The sequence below is a fragment of the Erinaceus europaeus genome, chromosome 2, assembly GCF_950295315.1.
Source record: "Erinaceus europaeus chromosome 2, mEriEur2.1, whole genome shotgun sequence".
In the NCBI taxonomy this organism is placed as follows: Eukaryota; Metazoa; Chordata; class Mammalia; order Eulipotyphla; family Erinaceidae; genus Erinaceus; species Erinaceus europaeus.
The window spans coordinates 860,458-877,381 of NC_080163.1; the positions used below are offsets into that span (position 1 = coordinate 860,458).

General features: G+C 59.4%; 3 protein-coding genes across 9 annotated transcripts in view; 2 read left to right on the top strand and 1 right to left on the bottom strand.

Annotated features, from left to right (window-relative positions):
• The first annotated feature begins 286 nt into the window (after positions 1-286).
• TSEN34 (tRNA splicing endonuclease subunit 34) lies at positions 287-5,994 on the top strand. Of its 3 annotated transcripts, none has more exons than XM_060172884.1 (5): positions 287-477; positions 1,026-1,272; positions 2,025-2,310; positions 2,418-2,675; positions 4,250-4,308. In XM_060172884.1, exons 2-5 carry the CDS (start codon positions 1,030-1,032, stop codon positions 4,291-4,293), a joined length of 831 nt encoding a protein of 276 aa, XP_060028867.1. In that variant the 5' UTR covers positions 287-477; positions 1,026-1,029; the 3' UTR covers positions 4,294-4,308. The 3 variants fall into 3 exon arrangements, with proteins under 3 accessions (XP_060028867.1, XP_016050553.1, XP_016050554.1); XM_016195067.2 differs by lacking the exon at positions 4,250-4,308 and adding an exon at positions 5,579-5,994 and having other exon boundaries at positions 289-477; XM_016195068.2 differs by lacking the exons at positions 287-477; positions 4,250-4,308 and adding an exon at positions 5,579-5,994 and having other exon boundaries at positions 908-1,272.
• A 6,058-nt stretch (positions 5,995-12,052) lies between these two features.
• RPS9 (ribosomal protein S9) lies at positions 12,053-14,827 on the top strand. 2 transcript variants are annotated; one of them, XR_009544980.1, is made up of 6 exons: positions 12,053-12,077; positions 12,283-12,404; positions 12,510-12,632; positions 13,749-13,935; positions 14,032-14,175; positions 14,583-14,783. XR_009544980.1 is itself a non-coding variant. In XM_007538711.3 (5 exons), exons 2-5 carry the CDS (start codon positions 12,308-12,310, stop codon positions 14,758-14,760), a joined length of 585 nt encoding a protein of 194 aa, XP_007538773.1. In that variant the 5' UTR covers positions 12,053-12,077; positions 12,283-12,307; the 3' UTR covers positions 14,761-14,827. The 2 variants fall into 2 exon arrangements, 1 of the variants encoding a protein (XP_007538773.1); XM_007538711.3 differs by lacking the exon at positions 14,032-14,175 and having other exon boundaries at positions 14,583-14,827.
• A 1,079-nt stretch (positions 14,828-15,906) lies between these two features.
• The window catches only part of LOC107523589 (leukocyte immunoglobulin-like receptor subfamily B member 3), a 61,519-nt gene continuing 60,501 nt past the window's right edge, over positions 15,907-16,924 (bottom strand). For 3 of the 4 annotated variants that reach the window (XM_060173039.1, XM_060173052.1, XM_060173033.1), the window contains 2 exons: positions 16,705-16,848; positions 15,907-16,633 (listed from right to left, as the gene is read on the bottom strand). In XM_060173039.1, the coding sequence (XP_060029022.1) occupies positions 16,505-16,633; positions 16,705-16,848 (273 nt within the window). In that variant the 3' untranslated portion in view covers positions 15,907-16,504. The remainder of the gene's footprint in view (positions 16,634-16,704; positions 16,849-16,924) is intronic. The other variant, XM_060173044.1, reaches the window with a different exon arrangement.

A 16,924-nucleotide genomic window follows, 5' to 3' on the forward strand; every position in this document is an offset into this window, starting at 1 on the left:
TAGAGCCGAGCACTCCGTGACCCCGCTCGGAAGTGGGTGGGGTCATCACTCGGCTTTCTCCGGATAGAGCCGAGCGCTCCGTGACCCCGCTCGGAAGTGGGCGGGGCGTCACTCGGCTTTCTCCGGAGAAAGCCGAACGTTCCCAGACTCCGCTCGGATGTGGGCGGGGCCCCGGCTCGCTGGCCCACTTGGCTGAAGGGCGGGGCCTCCGCTTCAGGCGGCGATCCGGGGACTTCCCGGGGGTGGGTCTCGGCGCTGAGGCCGAGGGGCGGAGCCGGGCTTTCCGCGCCGCTGAGGTGGCGGCGTGACGGCGCTGACGCAGGGGGTCGGCATGGCGGGCTGCGGGCGCGGCGCGCGGCGCGCGACGTAGGGGAGGCTCGCAGGGAACGCTGCCGTCCTCGGGACCACTGGCGGGGCCTGTGCGAGGACCGCGTGGCTGAGGGGACGTGAGAAGGCGGACTGAGCGCCCGCGAGTGGGTGAGGCCGCCCGCGGAACACTGACTTCGGCCGCCGAGGCGGGCCCTCCGGCGCTGGGGTTCGAGCGCGGGGCGGAAGCCCCGGGTGTGGCGCCGGAGGCCGGAGGGGGCGGTCTCGGGCCGTGAGATGGAGGGCTCCGGGGAGGCGAACGCCAATGCGCATGCGCGGGGGGCGTGGCCACGCCCTCCGAACCTCTGGTTCCTGAGCGCCGAGACGCTTACGTAGTGGGCGTGCCCTGCGCCGGGGCCCTGATGACGCACGAGGGGGCGGGGCCAAGCTTGCTGTCGAAGCGAGGAAGTCAGCCACTCGGGGCGGGGCTGGGGCTCGGGGTTGGCGGAGGGGCGGGGCTTAGGGGTTGGGGCGGGGTTTAATGTGAAGAAGGCGGGGCTGGCGCTTGGGGGCGGCGCTTGTCCACGCCGGAGGGGCGGGGCCTGGGGCTCGGGGCAGTCTGCGGGGGCGGTGAGCCGCGAGGCGGAGGGGCCTGCGGGGATCCTTGCGGCCTGCGAGCTGCTCGGGGTTGACCCTGTGTCCCCGCCTCTTTCCCGCAGCAGGATGCTGGTGGTGGAGGTGGCGAACGGCCGCTCCCTGGTGTGGGGGGCCGAGGCGGTGCAGGCCTTGCGGGAGCGCCTGGGCGTGGGGGGCCGCACGGTGGGCGCTCTGCCCCGGGGCCCCCGCCAGAACTCGCGCCTGGGCCTCCCGCTGCTGCTGATGCCCGAGGAGGCGCGGCTCCTGGCCGAGATCGGTGCCGTGACCCTGGTCAGCGCCCCGCGCCCGGACCCCCGCCAGCACAGCCTGGTAAGTGGCCGCTGCGGCGGGAGGGGCGCCCAGCCTGGGAGGGGGCTGGAGCCCCGGCTGGGAGGGACCCGGAGCCCCGGCTGGGAGGGACCCGGAGCCCGGGCTGGGAGGGGCCCGGAGCCCGGGCTGGGAGGGGCCCGGAGCCCCGGCTGGGAGGGGCCCGGAGCCCGGGCTGGGAGGGGCCCGGAGTCCCGGCTGGGAGGGGCCCGGAGTCCCGGCTGGGAGGGGCCCGGAGCCCCGGCTGGGAGGGGGCTGGAGCCCCGGCTGGGAGGGGACCCGGAGCCCCGGCTGGGAGGGGCCCGGAGCCCCGGCTGGGAGGGGACCCGGAGCCCCGGCTGGCAGGGGACCCGGAGCCCCGGCTGGCAGGGGACCCGGAGCCCCGGCTGGGAGGGACCCGGAGCCCCGGCTGGGAGGGGACCCGGAGCCCCGGCTGGGAGTGGACCCGGAGCCCCGGCTGGGAGGGACCCGGAGCCCCGGCTGGGAGGGACCCGGAGCCCCGGCTGGGAGTGGACCCGGAGCCCCGGCTGGGAGGGGGCCGGAGCCCCGGCTGGCAGGGGACCCGGAGCCCCGGCTGGCAGGGGACCCGGAGCCCCGGCTGGCAGGGGACCCGGAGCCCCGGCTGGAAGAGGGACCCGGAGCCCCGGCTGGAAGAGGGACCCGGAGCCCCGGCTGGAAGAGGGTGCCTGGGTTGGGACAGGCCAGGAGCCCCGGGGACGGCCTGCATGGTGGCTTCCAGCTAAGTCTGCTTCCAGGCTCTGGCATCCTTCAAGCGTCAGCAGGAGCAGGGCTTCCAGGAACAAAGCACCTTGGCGGCTGAGGCCCGGGAGAGCAGGCGGCAGGAGCTGCTGGAGAAGATCGCAGAAGGCCGGGCGGCCAAGAAGCAGAAGCTGGAACAGGGCGCCGCGGACCGGGAGAGCCCGGCTGCGGGCGAGAGCCAAGCCGCTGCTGAGAGCCAGACCTCCGGGGAGACCCCGGCTGCCAGGACTACAGAGATGGGTGCTAGGCCCGATCCTGCGGAGCCCGAGGAAGCGGCTCAGGGTGGGAGTTCCAGCCCAGAGCCCAGGGAAGGCGGGGAGAGGCGGGGTCTCCTGGGGTCGCAGACTTCGCCCCTAGAGTGAACACACTGTCACTTTTGTGCCCCCTAGGCTCCTCATCACCCCAGCCGGGACCTTCGAACGGGGTGGCCCCCTTGCCCAGGTCTGCCCTTCTGGTCCAGCTGGCCACCGCGCGCCCTCGGCCCGTCAAGGCGAGGCCCCTGGACTGGCGCGTCCAGTCCCCGGACTGGCCACACGCCGGCCGGCCGGCCCACGAGCTGCGCTACAGCATCTACCGGGACCTGTGGGAGCGGGGCTTCTTCCTCAGCGCTGCCGGCAAGTTCGGGGGCGACTTCCTGGTTTACCCCGGTGAGTTGGGGCGCGTCGTGCGGTGCGTCTTCTTCCTTCACAGCCCCACTCGATCTGCAGTTTGCCCTTTTGAATCTTTGTTAGCAAGCGAGAGACAGACTCACGCCCGCCTGGCTTGACCTCAAGACTTCCTGCTCCTCAGGCCAGTGGTCTCGCCCTGCGTCACCTCTGGGGCCCACTGCCATTCTCTGAGAGTCCTTTGTGGACGGGAGAGAAGCAGCGCCCGGCACTGAGGCTCGGGGACTTGAAGCCCAGTACTTTACCCGAGAGCCACTTCCTTGGCCCCAAGTGAACGCGTGTTCATTTTGAAAGATGTATTCACGTGCTCGTTTATTATGAGAGGAGAGAGAGAACGGACACCAGAGCATCACTCAGGCGCGTGCAGTGCCAGTAGTGCCCGCTCGAAGGTCCGACACTGCCCTCTGTGCCACCTCCCGTATTCCAATGAGCAAGAGAGACAGAGAGCAGAGCATCGCTGAATTCTGACTTACGCTGGTGCTGGGGGTTGAACCTGCGGCCCGGGAGCCTGGGTGTCAGCGTCTGGTCTCAGTGTTGTGCCGTCTGCCCGTAGCTCCTCCTGTCTCATTTTCCTCAGAGCTTATTTAACTTCTCCAGCTGAGCCTATCACTTGTTGTCCAAGAAGATGTTTCGGTTTCTTTGCCACGGCGAGACTTGGAGCACATGTGACCCCCTGCTCCCAGGCCGACTCTTTCTCATTCTTTTCCTTCCAGATAGAGTGAAAGAGACAGAGGCAGAGCCCCTCCTCCCCGCCCCTGCCGAGGCACTCCTGTGTGGTGCCAGGGATCCATCCCGGGCCCCTGCCTGGCAGCCCGTGGCCTGCTGGGCGAGAGCTCCTGGCCCCTGGTACTCGCTTCCATCTTAGTGGCTGTGGATTTGCCTTTGTGGGCGTGTAGGCTCGAGAAAGTCCTGGACTTACACGTCCACGGCTTGGCGATTTTTACATCTTAGTAGTTGGTTTTTTTTTTTTTTTTTTTAATTTTTTATTTAAGAAAGGATTAATGAACAAAAACATAAGGTAGGAGGGGTACAACTCCACACAATTTCCATAACCCACCCCCTCCCCCAATAGCTTTCCCATTCTCTAGCCCTCTGGGAGCATGGACCCAGGGTCACTGTGGGATGCAGAAGGTGGAAGGTCTGGCTTCTGTCATTGCTTCCCCGCTGAACATGGGCGTTGACTGGTCGGTCCATACTCCCAGTCTGCCTCTCTCTTTCCCTAGTAGGGTGGGTCTCTGGGGAAGCTGAACATCTTAGTAGTCGTAAGAGTAAAGTGAATGTTTTCACAGGTAGATTTAGTGCTTATTTTTTTTCTTTTTAATTATCTTTATTTGCCCTTTTTTGCCCTTGTTTTATTGTTGTTGTAGTTATTGTTGTTGTTGATGATGTTGTCATTGTTGGGTAGGACAGAGAGATGGAGAGAGACGGGGAAGACAGAGGGAGAGAAAGACAGACACCTGCAGACCTGCTTCACCGCCTGACCCCCTGTTATTTGTTATGATTAATTATAAAGGTTGGGGAGATAGCCAGTGCCTGTGCTAACCTGACACTCGCAGGTCCCGGGTTCAAGCTCAGCACCACCAGCACCAGCCACAGCTGAGCCGCACTCCCATCAAAATAAGGTGTGTTTGCGTGGGGGCTGGGCAGACAGCATAGGGATTCTGCAGTTTCATGCCTGAGACTCTGTGGTCCCAGGTTCAGTCCCTAGCACCACCGTTAGCCAGAGCTGAGCAGGGTCCTGCTGTCTCTCTCTCATTAAAATAAACAAGGGAGTCTGGCGGCAGCGCAGCGGGTTAAGCGCACTTGGCGCAAAGTGCAAGGACCGGCGTAAGGATCCCGGTTCGAGCCCCCGCTCCCCACCTGCAGGGGAGTCGCTTCACAGGCGGTGAAGCAGGTCTGCAGGTGTCTGTCTTTCTCTCCCCCTCTCTGTCTTCCCCTCCTCTCTCCATTTCTCTCTGTCCTATCCAAAAACAATGACAACAATAACAATTACAACAATAAAAACAACAAGAGCAACAAAAGGGAATAAATATTTTAAAAAATATTTAAAAAGGGGGGCAGAGAGACCATCTAATGGCTGTGCAAAATATGTATTTCTTAATATTTACTTATTCCCTTTTGTTGCCCTAATTTTGTTGTTGTAGTCGTTGTAAGATAGGATAGAGAGAAATGGAGTGAGGGGGAGAGAAAGACACCTGCAGACCTGCTTCACCGCCTGTGAAGCGACACCCCTGCAGGTGGGGAGCCGGGGGCTCGAACCGGGAACCTTACACTGGTCCTTGGGGTTTGTGCCACGTGTGCTTTTAACCCGCTGTGCTACGGCTCGATTCCCGCAAAAGACTTTCATGCCGAGGTTCCAAGGGTCGGGGTTCGACCTACGACACCATCATAGGCCAGATTTGAGCGGTGGTCTGGAAGAGTAAACACATAGAAGTGGATAAAATATATATGGTGTGACTGGTCCTGACACACACAGCTCAGCTCTGGCCTGGGCTGGGGGTGGCCCGGGCCTGGGGTCTCGGCACACAAGGCGTTGCCCTAGCCTGCTCCCAGTCCAGTCCTGCTAATGTAAGAAAGCAAAATCGAAGCCCACCCGTGGCTTATTTGGTCGAGTGCACGTGCTGCTCATAGACCCGGGTCCTAGCCCTTGGTGCCCCTGTAGGGGGCACGCTTCACGAGCGTCGAAGCCGAGCTGCAGGTGTCTGTCTGTCTGTCTCCCTGCCACCCTCTCCACTCTGAATTCCTCTGCTATCAAATGTAAGATCACAGGCGAAGCAGCAGCGGCAGAGTCCCGAGAGGCGGGTTGCTAGGCCTGGCTTTGCCAGTACCCGTCGCCACGGACTTCTGTCTGCCAACACTCCACCGCACCTGTCCCGCCCTCCCAGGTGACCCGCTCCGATTCCACGCCCACTACATCGCCCAGTGCTGGGCTCCCGAGGATGACATCCCCCTGCAGGACCTGGTCTCCGCGGGCCGCCTGGGCACCAGTGTCAAGAAGACGCTGCTGCTGTGTTCCCCGCAGCCCGACGGCAAGGTGGCCTACACCTCCCTGCAGTGGGCCAGCCTGCAGTGATGGCCGCGGCTGGGGCACCCGCCTCTTAGCTCTACGCTCCCAGCACCCGGCACCCAGCACCCCTCCCGGTGCCCCTCACGTCTCGCAGCACGTCTAAGCTGTGCGGGTCTCCCGCAGTTAGTTGTTTCCAGATTGTGGGCCTCTTGGGAGTGAAGGCTGGGTTTGGCCCATCTCTTTCTGTGAGGCGTGGGTTCCAAGAGCTTTCAGTAAACTTGTGGATAAACTTTGCGACCTGAATCATAGGACTGATCTGTGGATTTGACTGTGTGGACTTATTTTTTCTTTCCCGAAGCCAAAGACTGCTCTGCTCTGACTGCTGGTGGTGCTGGGGGTTGAACCTGGGACCTCGGGTGGGGGCAGATAGCATCATGGTTCTGCAAAGAGACTTTCGTGCCTGAGGCTCTGAAGTCCCAGGTTCAGTTCCCTGCACCACCATGAGCCAAAGCTGAGCAGGGCTCTGGTTAAAGAAAAAAGAAAGAAAAGACCTGAGACCTCTGAGCCTCGGGCACAAAGTCTTTCCTCTCAGGCCCATCCTCCGTCACCTGGTCCCCCGCCACTTGTTAAGATTACCTGGTTACCAGACAACCAAAGAACTAGAGCGTCACCGGCACAGGGATGCCCCTATTTGAACTAGGACCCCACGCTTGAGGGACCCATGCTCCCCCCTCCGGCCTACTTCCCGTGCTTTGAAGTGTGAGGGAGGGTCTGGAAGAGGGGAAAGAAATCTTCCAAGGTCACGGAACTAGGGAGGGGCAGGGTTCTTTTTTTTTTTTTTTTGGTCTCCAGGGTTATTGCTGGGGCTACGAATCCACCGCTCCTGGAGGCTATTTTTTCCCTTTTGTTGCCCTTGTTGTTTACTGTTGTTGTTGCTGGATGGAACAGAGAGAAATGGATAGAGGACAGGAAGACGGGGAGAGAAAGACACCTGCAGACCTGCTTCATCAGTCTCTTGTGAAGCGACCCCCCCTGCAGGTGGGGAGCTGGGGCTCGAACCAGGATCCGCACCATGTGCTACTGCCCGGCCCCCGGGAGTTTCTTCTTAAAGCTGCAGTTAGTTCTCCATTTGTGAGGGTGTGGGAAGAAAAGCAGCCTCACTGCACATGTGAAGCAGGGTGCCGGCTCCGGACATCCCGCTTGGGAGTCTAGTACCACAGCACCACCTAGTGGGTGCTGGATTTCACCTGCTGGGGAGACAGCGAAGTGGTATGCACAAAGAAAACGCCTCCGTGCCTGAGACCGAAGGTCAGAGGTTCAATCCCCAGCACCACCATAAGCCACGGCTGATCGGTGCACTGATTAAAAAAGAAACAAAACAAAGAATTATATACTTTAAAAAAAAAACTTTTTCATTAACTTTATTGGATAGAGACAGCCAGAAATCGAGAAGGATGGGGATGACAGAGAGGGAGAGAGAAAGACACCTGCAACACCGCTTCACCACTTTCCCCCTGCAGGGGGGGACCGGGGGCTTGAACCCAGGTCCTTGCACATTGCAACGTGTGCTCAAACAGGTGCGCCACCTCCCGACTCCTATGTTTGTTTTTTTAATTTGAGCCAGCTGGTGAGGTGTCTCGCTTGTCATTCTCATGGCTTAACCTGGCTCCACACTGAAGGACGCCCCTCCCCCCAGGTAGATAAAGATAGCCCCTCTCTGAAAAAGGCCTGAAGCAGTGAAGCCCCAGTGACTGAGGGAAGCAAGCAGTGGGTGAGTTTAGTGACATCGGGACAGGTGGTGGGGCTGGAGAGTCGGGAAGGTCCTTGGGGCTTCTCACGCCAGGCAGTGTCAGTGTTCTGATCGAGAGGGATGTGCTCTCTTGCACTTTTCCACTGAGGCCTCACGGTGTCACTTCCTGCAGTCTCTTCTCACCAGAAGCTGAAACAGGTGTCTAAGAACGGGCACCAACAGACAGGACGTGACTGCTGCCACTCCCCTGCTCACGGCCACACAGACTCACCTCTACAGTCCGGCAGCATGGGCAAAATAGAAAACTCAAGGTCTGGGTGGCCAGGGGCGTGGTCCAGGGGCAGAGCTCACTCACACTTTCTGTTCCTGGGGCCGTGGGTTCGAGCCTCAATACGGCCAGAGAGCACCGTGGACAGCACCAAGGGTGGAGCCAGTAGAAGCCCCTGACTACTGGAAGGGTACTGTGCTGTCTCTCTCTCTCTCTGTTCTTTCTGCCTCTGGAATACAGGAACCTGTCCCGTCCTGCGGGACCTTCAACGTGGGTTAACCTAGGAGAGGGAGTGAGGACAAGGACAAGAGGGAGAGGACAGAGGACGAGAGAAATGAGACAAGTCAGGATTCTGATCAAGTCTGTTTATTAGCACCAAAGGTGCTGTTTTTAAGGCCGGGCAAGGGGGCAGTTAGCAGCTGGGGACTGTTGATTGAAGTGGTGTGTTGTCATGGTGATCATGGATCATGGTTATCTGGAAGGTCCTGGGTGATTCATGGGGAGGTGGTGATCAGCCGTTATCGACTTGGGAGACAGGAACTTATCTTGTCTGTGAACAAAGAGTCTAAGGTGTAAAGAAGCAGGAACTTAGCTTTTAAGCAAGGCCGGCTGTGAACAGACTCTGTGGTCATGCCAATAGCAACCTTGAGGGCACATGTGGCTCCCCACAGGAACCTAAGATGGGGGGGCAGGTGGCAGCACCCAGTCAGGACTCAGCACGAGGACCCACACAAGGATCTGGGCTCAAACCCTCTGCCCCCAGCTGGAGGGGGGCACTTTGGAAGTGGCAGAGCAGGTCCACAGTGTCTTTCTGTGTCTGTCCCTCCCTTCTCGCTTTCTCTCTGTCTTGTCCAGTATAACAGAACGGAGAGAGGAAGAACGGCCACCAGGAGCAGGAGCGGTAGATTTGTCGTGTCAGCACGGAGCCCCAGTGACGACCCTGCTGGCAAAAAATAGACTGACTCCTGCCTGAGACTTTGAGGTCCCAGGTTCAGTCCCCAGCAGCGTCTCCACAAGCTGGAGTTGAGCTGTGCTCTAGTAATAAGTAAATGAATATCACTTAAAATCTTTTTACTTAAAAAAATTTAAAATGAGTCGGGCGGTGGCACGGCGGGTTAAGCGCAGGTGGTGCAAAGCGCAGGGACCAGTGTAAGGATCCTGGTTCGAGCCCCCGGCTCCCCACCTGCAGGGGAGTCGCTTCACAAGCGGTGAAGCAGGTCTGCAGGTGTCTTGTCTTTCTCTCCCCCTCTCTGTCTTCCCTCCTCCCTCCATTTCTCTCTGTCCTATCCAACAACGACGACATCAGTAACAACAACAATTATATCTACAACGATAAAGCAAGGGCAACAAAAGGAAATAAATAAATATTAAAAAAAATTAAAATAAATTGGAGGGGGTGGGGGAGATAACATAACGGTTATACAAACAGACTGTCACGCCCAAGGTTCTGATGTCCCAGGTTCAATCCCCTGCACCACTATAAGCCAAAACTGAGCAGTGCTCGGGTAAAAAAATAGTAATATTAAGGGGCTGGGCTAAGCACACACATCACCATGCTCAGGGTTCAAGTCCCCGCTCCCCAGCTGCAGGGGAGACACTTCCCAAGTGATGAAGCAGGTCTTCAGGTGTCTTTCTCTCCCCTCCCCTCTCAATTTCTCTCTGTCCTGCCAAATAAAATAGGGAGAAAAAACTAAGTAATTAAGTAAATAAATAAAATTGGGCCCTGGAAGTTACCCAGCAGCATTGTACATGGTGATGCCCCAGGGTAGTCCCTCAATTCTTTCCTTCTTTGCTGTTAATGTCAAGTAACTATTTTAAAAGCAATTTGGGTGGTGGTGCGCACCTGATTGAGCGCACATGTTACAATGTGCAAGGACCCAAGTTCAAGACCCTGGTCCCCACCTGCAAGGGAGAAGCTTTGTGAATGGTGAAGCGGCACTGCAGGTGTCTCTCTGTCTCTTCCTCTCTCAGTCACCCCAACCCCTCTCGATTTCTGGCTCTCTATCCCATAAATAAATAAAGATAAATAAAATGACTTTTAAAATTTTCATTTTAGTGGTCCGGGAGGTGGTAAAGTGAGAAAGCTTTACACTCTCAAGCATGAGGTCCCTACTTCGATCCCTGGAAGTACACGTGCCAGACTGATGTCTGCTTCACCGCCTATGAAGCGACTCCCCTGCAGGTGGGGAGCCGGGGGTTTGAACTGGGATCCTTACTTGGGTCCTTGCGCTTTGTGCCACCTGCGCTTAACCCGCTGCACTACCACCCGACCCCTGAACCTTACTTTTAAGATTGGGTATTGCTCGGGCTGGGATGACAGCATAGTGGTTATGCAGAGACTCTCACCCCTGAAGTGCCAAGGTCCCAGGTTCAATCCCCGGCATCACCATAAGCCAGAGCTGAGCAGTGCTCTGGTCTTTCTCCCTTTTCTCTGTATCTTTCATTAAAATAAATAAATAGATAAAGATTGAGTATTGCTAAGGAGACATTCTGAAAAACACAGCAACATTAAGTTTTTTTTAATGTTAAGTTGGTATATATTTTTATCATTTAATTTATTTGATAGAGACAGAAATTGAAAGGGGTGGAGGATAGAGAGGGAGAAAGGGACATCTACAACCTGCTTCACTGGTGAAGCTGGGGGGTGGTGGCTTGAACCCCGGTCTTGCACATTGTGACACTGCGTGTGGCATGTTGGCATGTGTGCCACCGCCCGACTCCCCATAAAGTTTTAAAATCTGATTTGGACCTTTCGTTCTTAATAGAGAACTCCGATTATGGAGAGGGGTGGCGGTGCAGCTGGTTGAGCGCTCACACTACAGAGCACAAGGCTCCGGGTTCGAGCCCCCGGTCCCCACCTGCAGGGGGGAAGCTTCACGAGTGGTGAGGCAGGGCTCTTGGTGTCTCTGTCTCTCTCCTTCCATCTCCCCCCTCAATTTCTTTCCGTCTCTAATAAAAAAAAAAGATTAAAAAAAAAAATTTTAAAAAGCCTCCTTAAAATAGAGAACTCTGATTATGTGGATTTTCAGATTTTTTTTCTTTTTGTTAATTTTTTGTCTTTATTTTTTTATTATAGGGGAATTAATGTTTTACATTCAACAGTAAGTACAATAGTTTGCACATGCATAACATATCCCCCAGTTTCCCATAGAACAACACAACCCCACTAGGTCCTCTGAATCTTTCTCGGACCTGTATGCTCCCCACCCACCCCAGAGTCTTTCACTTTGGTGCCATACTTTTTTTTTTTCTTCTTTACATACTACATGGATTCCACAGGTTTTTCCTTATTTTCATCAAAAGCATATTCTGCTATTAAAAATGGATGTGGGGAGTTAGGCGGTAGCGCAGCGGGTTAAGCGCAGGTGGCGCAAAGCACAAGGACCGGAGTCAGGATCCTGGTTCGAGCCCCCGGCTCCCCACCTGCAGGGGAGTCGCTTCCCAGGCGGTGAAGCAGGTCTGCAGGTGTCTGTCTTTCTCTCCCCCTCTCTGTCTTCCCCTCCTCTCTCCACTTCTCTCTGTCCTATCCAACAACAATGACAACAATAACAACGATATAAAAACAAGGGAGTCGGGCGGTAGCGCAGCGGGTTAAGCGCAGGTGGCGCAAAGCACAAGGACCGGCATAAGGATCCCGGTTCGAACCCCGGCTCCCCACCTGCAGGGGAGTCGCTTCACAGGCGGTGAAGCAGGTCTGCAGGTGTCCGTCTGTCTCTCCCCCTCTCTGTCTTCCCCTCCTCTCCATTTCTCTCTGTCCTATCCAACAACGACGACGTCAGTAACAACAACTATAAAAACAAGGGCAACAAAAGAGGAGTAAACAAATAAATAAAAAATGGATGTGCACGGAGACCCTCCTGCCCGAGGCTCCAGAGTCCCGGGTTCAAGCCCCCGCGCCACCATCAGCCAGAGCCTGCGGGGCTCTGGTTAAAAAAAGAAAAAGCAAAATTCCGGGTCCGTTCTTGCCCGCACGTCACCTCCCGGGCACGTCCTCGCCCTGCGCTTCCCCCGGGTCTGGGGCTCGAACCCCGGCCTGGTGCAGCAGGGCAGGCCCCTCCGCAGGCGAGCTAGCACCGGGCGATCAGAGCCGGCGACGGCTGCGGGCAGACAGCCGACGCGGAACGCGCCGCACACGCCGCCGCCAAGAAAGCAGGAGTCCGCCACGGCCCCGACCGCCCCCGCGACTCCCGCCGCTCTGGCCCGAGCGCCCAACTCGACTGCTCTGGGCCCGCCGGCGTCGCTTCTGATTGGTGCGGGCGGGCGCTCCGCGCGCTGACGTCACGGGCCGGCGGCGCAGCTATAAGAGCGCGGCCGGGCCACGCGCGGCTCTCTTTCTCAGGCCCCGGGAGGCGCGCTCAGGTGGGTCGGCGTCCGTGCGCTCGGGTCGGGCTCTGAGGTTGTGAGGCTTGTTTGTGCGCACGTGGGTGCGAGCCGGAGGCGGGGGCCCCGGGGTTCCGGGGGCTGCACTGCAGCGCGGCAGCGAGGGTGCTGGCCGCCTGAGAGACGGGGGAGGCACTGCGCAGGCGCCGGCGCCTCAACGCGCTCCCCGCTCCCCGTTGCGCAGGCGCAGACGGGCACGCGCCGCCAACATGCCGGTGGCCCGCAGCTGGGTGTGTCGCAAGACCTACGTGACCCCGCGGAGGCCCTTCGAGAAGTCGCGCCTCGACCAGGAGCTGAAGCTGATCGGTGAGGGGCCCGGGGCCGGGGGGGGGGCTGCCCGCGTGGCGTGGCGTGGCGGCGGGTCCCGGGAGCCTCCGACCCCTGACCCCCGACCCCCGACCCCGCCCGCAGGCGAGTACGGGCTCCGCAACAAGCGCGAGGTGTGGAGGGTCAAGTTCACGCTGGCCAAGATCCGCAAGGCGGCCCGCGAGCTGCTCACGCTGGACGAGAAGGACCCGCGGCGCCTGTTCGAAGGTGGGCGCCACCCCGTGGCTGCGTCGGCGGCGACCGTGCGGGGGTTTGAACCCGCGGCTGCGCGGGGCCCTCGGGCGGCAGCGGGAGAGTCTTGGGCACGACCGCCGTGCTGTGCGCCCCTGCCCAGGCCTTGGGTGTCTGTCTGTCTGTCTGTCTGTCTGTGGCCGTGGGGACCGACGTTCCGCGTCTGTATCGCCTCTGCCGGACAGACAGCCAGAAGTCGGGCGGGAGGGGAGGAGCAGGTGGGGAGGGCCCAGCAGCCCAGTCTGAGCAGCCGGGGCCGGGGCTCGAACCTGGGTCCCTGCGGCCGTGTTGCTCGGTCTCGGGCAGCCCGTCCTCCCCGGCGCCTCCTGCAGGCTCTAGTACTCTGACTGGTACCCCCAGGCTGCCCGGCTAGCCCGAGGGTACTTTAACCTAGTACTCCGACTAGTACCCCCAGGCTGCCCGGCTAGCCCGAGGTTACTTTAACCTAGTACTCTGACTGGTACCCCCAGGCTGCCCGGCTAGCCCGAGGGTACTTTAACCTAGTACTCCGACTAGTACCCCCAGGCTGCCCGGCTAGCCCGAGGGTACTTTAACCTAGTACTCTGACTGGTACCCCCAGGCTGCCCGGCTAGCCCGAGGGTACTTTAACCTAGTACTCCGACTAGTACCCCCAGGCTGCCCGGCTAGCCCGAGGTTACTTTAACCCTTAACTTTGGCCGACGGAGCTACAGGGGACTTTGCGGCCTTTGGCCCCGAGCACGGCACCTGGGTGCCGCCACCCATTTAAGCCTCCGCGAGGCCTCTCACCTCGGAGGTAACGGCACTCTCACGGAGTCAGCGGCCACATAGGGTGGCGGCTGTCCGCAGCCTGTGGTTTCCCGGGCAGAAGTGGAAGTGGGAAAGGGAAGGCCGCACCTTGAGCCGTTCCTAGTAAGCGCACCTTTCAGCAGCCCAGGGCCCTGGAGCCCGCGGGATCGCCGCTGAGCGCTTGTGTGCCCGCCAGGGTAGCTTGCTGCCCATGGGACGGTCGTGAAGCCGGTCTCTGCTGAAGGCGGTGCGGCCGAGCCACTGGGCGACGCCGGGGCTGCGGGGCGGGTGCTCAGTGCCGCTCGCTCGGCCTCCGCTTCACAGGCAATGCCCTGCTGCGACGCCTGGTCCGCATCGGGGTGCTGGACGAGGGCAAGATGAAGCTGGATTACATCCTGGGCCTGAAGATCGAGGACTTCCTGGAGAGGCGTCTGCAGACCCAGGTCTTCAAGCTGGGCCTGGCCAAGTCCATCCACCACGCCCGCGTGCTGATCCGCCAGCGCCACATCAGGTACGGCTGCGGCAGCCCCGCTCCTCCTCCCAGCCCGCTGCTCCTGCTGAGCCTCTGTCCTGTCTCTCCTGCAGCCTTTGGAGTGGCAGGTGTGAGCTCACCTTGAGGGTACAGTGACCCCCGCAGAACCGCTCTTGGGGGCCCGGGGTGACCACCCCCATATCCGGCGCGAGGGTCACTGCGGCCAGGGCCGTACACCTTGCGAAGGTCCTGCCTGGCCTGGTGCGGGCGGCTTCACAGGTAACCGGCCGGGGCCACAGCTGAGCAGCTGCGGTGAGCTGGCAGGAGCCTGGTCTCGCCTGTGGGGTCTGCTCAGCCAGGACCGAGGCGCGGACACAGCTCACGAGTCTGGTCCAGGTGGACGGGCAGGCGGCTGGGGTGTCACGGCTGAGTTTCCCCATGGCCCATCAGCTCTGGCCGTAGGTGGACAAGAACCTAGCGGTCCCTTTTCTTACTGGACAGACGAAAGTGAGGGGGGACCAGGCTTCCCCCTGCAGTTGGGGACCAGGGCCTTGAACCTGCTCCCTGTACGTGCCCCCGCCTGGCTCTCGCCTGGCTTGTCTGATTTCTCTCCGCCTCGCTCCCCCCCCCCCCCCAGAGAGATGAGCCGCTTGTGGGTTTGGTCTCAGCAGCTGGTCTCCCCCCAGGGTCCGCAAGCAGGTGGTGAACATCCCGTCCTTCATTGTCCGCCTGGACTCGCAGAAGCACATTGACTTCTCCCTGCGCTCCCCCTACGGCGGCGGGCGGCCCGGCCGCGTGAAGAGGAAGAACGCCAAGAAGGGTCAGGGCGGTGCGGGCGCCGGCGAGGACGAGGAGGAGGACTAAGCCCTCGGCTCCAGGCTGCCCCAGTGCCCGTTCCAGTCAGATGATGAATAAAAGTCGTGCGAGTTAACTTCTTTCTGTGTGTCTCTCTGACTAATAGCTGCCTGTGGCCACAAATGCAGACCTGGGCTGTGCGTGTTGGTGGGTGTAAGGACCCGGGTTCCAGCCCCCGCTCCCCGCAGGGAGGAAGCTTGTAATGGGTGTGCCACCGCCTGGCCCCACTAGTGTTCTAGTGCACTGTGATTGCTGCTGGGCTCCTGCCTGAGCCCCCGGCCTTCCTGGTGGGGTGACCTGTTCTCCGCAGCTACGCTCTCCTGGCACAAGGTCACTCAGCTCTGCAAAGTTGGTTTTGGGCAGAGGTAGATAGTATAATCATGCAAAGACTTGTGCCTGAGGCCCCAGTTTAAAACCCCCCATCACCACCTACGCCAGTTGAGCAGGGCTCTGGTAAAAATAAATTTTCTAGTTTTTTTTTTTTTTCTCTCCAGGGTTATTGCTGCGGCTCGGTGCCTGCACCATGAATCCACTGCTCCTGGAGGCTATTTTTCCCCCTTATTTTTTTACCCTTGTGGTTATTGTTGATGTCCTTGGATAGGGGAGAGAAAGACACCTGCAGACCTTCACCTGTGAAGCAGGACTCCCCTGCAGGTGGGAGAGCTGGAGGCTCAAACCGGAATCCTTACATGGGCCCTGGGGCTCTGTGCCACGTGTACTCATCCTACTGCGCTGCCTCCCAACCCCCAATTTTGTTTAATACCTGTATTGGATAGAGACAGCCAGGAAACAAGGGAAGGGGAGAGACACCTGCAGGCAGCACTGTGTCAGTACTTAAAAATTATCTTCCCCCTGTAGCTGAGAATGGGCTCAAATCCAGGGCCTTGCACATTATAATGTGCTCAACAGGTGACATCCAGCTTCTGTGGGGAATAGAACCCAAGGCTTAGGAGCCTCAGGCATGAGTTTCTTTGTATGGCTATGTCTTCCCCCACCCGTTTCACAGCTGAGGCAGCTGGGGAAATGTCAGTTGGACTATTGGCATGTGTGGGTGGGTGGGGAGTCATTTCCAGGCAGAGTGAGCACAGGGACTCTGTCAACCTTGACTTCTGAGGTTGGGGGTAGGGACCAGTTGATCCAACAGCAAACTCCGCCTCTGTTTGAAGATGAAGTCTTTATTGGATGGAGAGAAATTGAGGGGAGTGGGAGGGAGAGACACCAGGCAGCCCTGCTGTCCCCTTCCAAGTGGGGACCAGGATCTAGCACCCAGGTCCTTGCACACAGTAATGGGCACGTGCACTCAGCCAGGTGCGCCACCACCCGGCCCCGAAGATGAAGTTATAAGTGTTGGGATGAGAGACAAGTGGGAGCTCAAGTCTATCTGTCAGTTCCTAGTCTTGTGAGGGGGTGGGGGTGGGGTCGAGGCTCCTTGCCTGCTTCCTGATGAGTTTCTGGAGAGAAGTGGGCAGCTTCCCTTTCCCCAGCCTTGTTGACACACTGGATCAGGAAGGGGCCTGGTCTGGGGTTGGGCAAGACCCTGCAGTGGACACACCCTGCTTGCTGGGAAAGACCCAGCCAAGGCCTCCAAGCCCCTAAGAGTCAACCAGCACTTCCCCGTCCCCAGGGCTGCACGTGGGCAGGTCCTTGGCCATCTCCTGGGAGCCTCAAGGTCCTGAGAGTTGGGGCTCAGTGTCGGGTATTGGGGTGGCGAATGAGAGCCCTCCGGTGAAGCTCCAGCCTGCCCTGTCAGCGACTAGCGCCTGGCGAGAGCTGCGTACTCTGAGCTGGACTCTGGGGTGGAGGAGGGGGCCGCTCTCTCCCCTCTGAGGACCCCGTGGTTCAGCTGGACGTAGGTCACATCCTGGCAAGCGTCAGGTGCATCCTGGGAATGGGAGGGTGGTGGGTGTGTAGGAAAAGATGGGCTGGGGGATGCGTAGGGGTGGGGGTACCCACCTGTTTGCCTGCCGAGTGCCTTCCCACGGTGCTGAGCGAGTCCCCCGCCCCAGCTGCAGGGGGCCTTGCCGCTGTGCCCCTTGGTCTTGAGTGGTTCACCTGTGCGTACGTCACATCCTGGGCGTCTTCGTAGTTTCTACTCTGCTGTAGAGAGACAGATTCAGTATCTTGATGCCACTGTTGGTTCTCTTGACCTTTCCATACTGTTGCCAGTGTGACT